This window comes from Penaeus monodon, chromosome 21, assembly GCF_015228065.2.
Source record: "Penaeus monodon isolate SGIC_2016 chromosome 21, NSTDA_Pmon_1, whole genome shotgun sequence".
Taxonomy (NCBI): Eukaryota; Metazoa; Arthropoda; class Malacostraca; order Decapoda; family Penaeidae; genus Penaeus; species Penaeus monodon.
In genome coordinates this window covers 19,370,711-19,372,002 of record NC_051406.1, presented here as the reverse complement: position 1 = coordinate 19,372,002, position 1,292 = coordinate 19,370,711, and the positions used below count along the sequence as shown (strand labels likewise).

The 1,292-nt window shown below is 41.4% G+C and overlaps 1 protein-coding gene across 3 annotated transcripts in view; it reads right to left on the bottom strand.

The window, feature by feature from the left end:
* Window positions 1-1,292, bottom strand: part of LOC119586308 — a 70,882-nt gene that overhangs the window by 7,084 nt on the left and 62,506 nt on the right. Inside the window, exon 1 of one of the 3 annotated variants that reach the window (XM_037935021.1) lies at window positions 822-959. The exons of 1 other annotated variant lie outside the window; for it this stretch is intronic. Coding sequence is in view for 1 of the 2 variants with exons in the window: in XM_037935020.1 (XP_037790948.1) it covers window positions 745-749 (5 nt within the window). In the remaining variant the exon portion in view is untranslated. Of the gene's footprint in view, window positions 1-744; window positions 960-1,292 lie in introns of those variants that run through there. One more of the 3 variants, XM_037935020.1, reaches the window with a different exon arrangement.

Below are 1,292 nucleotides of genomic sequence, written 5' to 3'. Positions count from 1 at the left end.
ATGGGTCAAACCTTCAAGAGGATCATGACCTTCATGAGCATTAGGGGCCAATTTCGAAATGAAAATTATAAAAGAACTAGCTAATAACAATTAGATTTTTCTTATTTCCAAAATTCTCCCCACCAGTGCAATTCTTATGATAAATGAAATGTCACTCAAAGTTAAGTAAATGTTGGAGATTATCTGATAATTTATTTTTTTTTTTAAGTCAAGTGTACACTAAATTTTTCTAATTATCATTACTAATAATGAAAACTTAAATAAGTGGTCTACTATGATACCCTGTTCTGTATTATGTCATAGCCTTATTTTTTTAACAAATTTGTTTCCACAAAACTATTTCCTAACTACTAGGAAAGAAGGCTAGTAAAAATACCAAAATTTTCATCTACGGTTAAACAATCCCCCGTAGTATTTAACTGATGCTACCCCCGTGGTAGCTGATGCAACCACAATAGTGTATGTCACAATCTTTCCCTAAGATCTTTGGCAATAAATATCTTATACGAAAATAACTGCAAGTTTCTCTACATTTCCTCATTTACACGTTCTGATTACCCAGTTTCAAAACATTGACATATTTCAGTCTCCATGGAAGCTTTAACTGCGCTTCTGATTGTAATTACAATTAAATTTCTAACATTAAATCCCGCTTTAACAAACATTATTAAAATGCAAGGCAAACCTAGCAACTGTGCCTTGCAACCGAGCCTGAAAGAGAAGGTTTCATTACGTTCCACCTACCACATGGCTGGCTGTGACCCTTCCTCAGCAACCCAACAACTTCTCCCGCACCCCGGCGTGAGTGTCTGAAACCCCACCAGAATCCACTGCAGGCTAACTGGCGACGGATCACTGGGGGCAACAGCTTTTTTGGGCACGGGAGTCACGCCTCCGTCAGGTGATCAGCAGGGCGTCCAAACGAGCCACATCCGCAAACTTCTCGTTCCTCCCACGCCCGTTTGTTCTTGCTATGCCATGCCCTCCTCTGGGTTCAAAAGGGGGTTCCGATTGCAAAGACCATTTCAACTCTCGGTAATGCTTCTGCGAAAATTTTACAATAACTTCAGGGGGTTTTGTATGTTTGCTCGCAGTTTCTCCGTAGTACGACGTGCCTGTGCGTTTCCCAACACACGGCCGGTCGGACGCGGGCCAATCGCAACCCGCCCCTTTTTTGGAGGCTCGCTTTTCATTGGTTCATGTAGCAAACTGGCTACAGTATGGTTTTATGTAGACACGCTTGGGAAAATGCGTTCAGTACGTGTGATAGTAAAAACGTACAGAACGTGTGG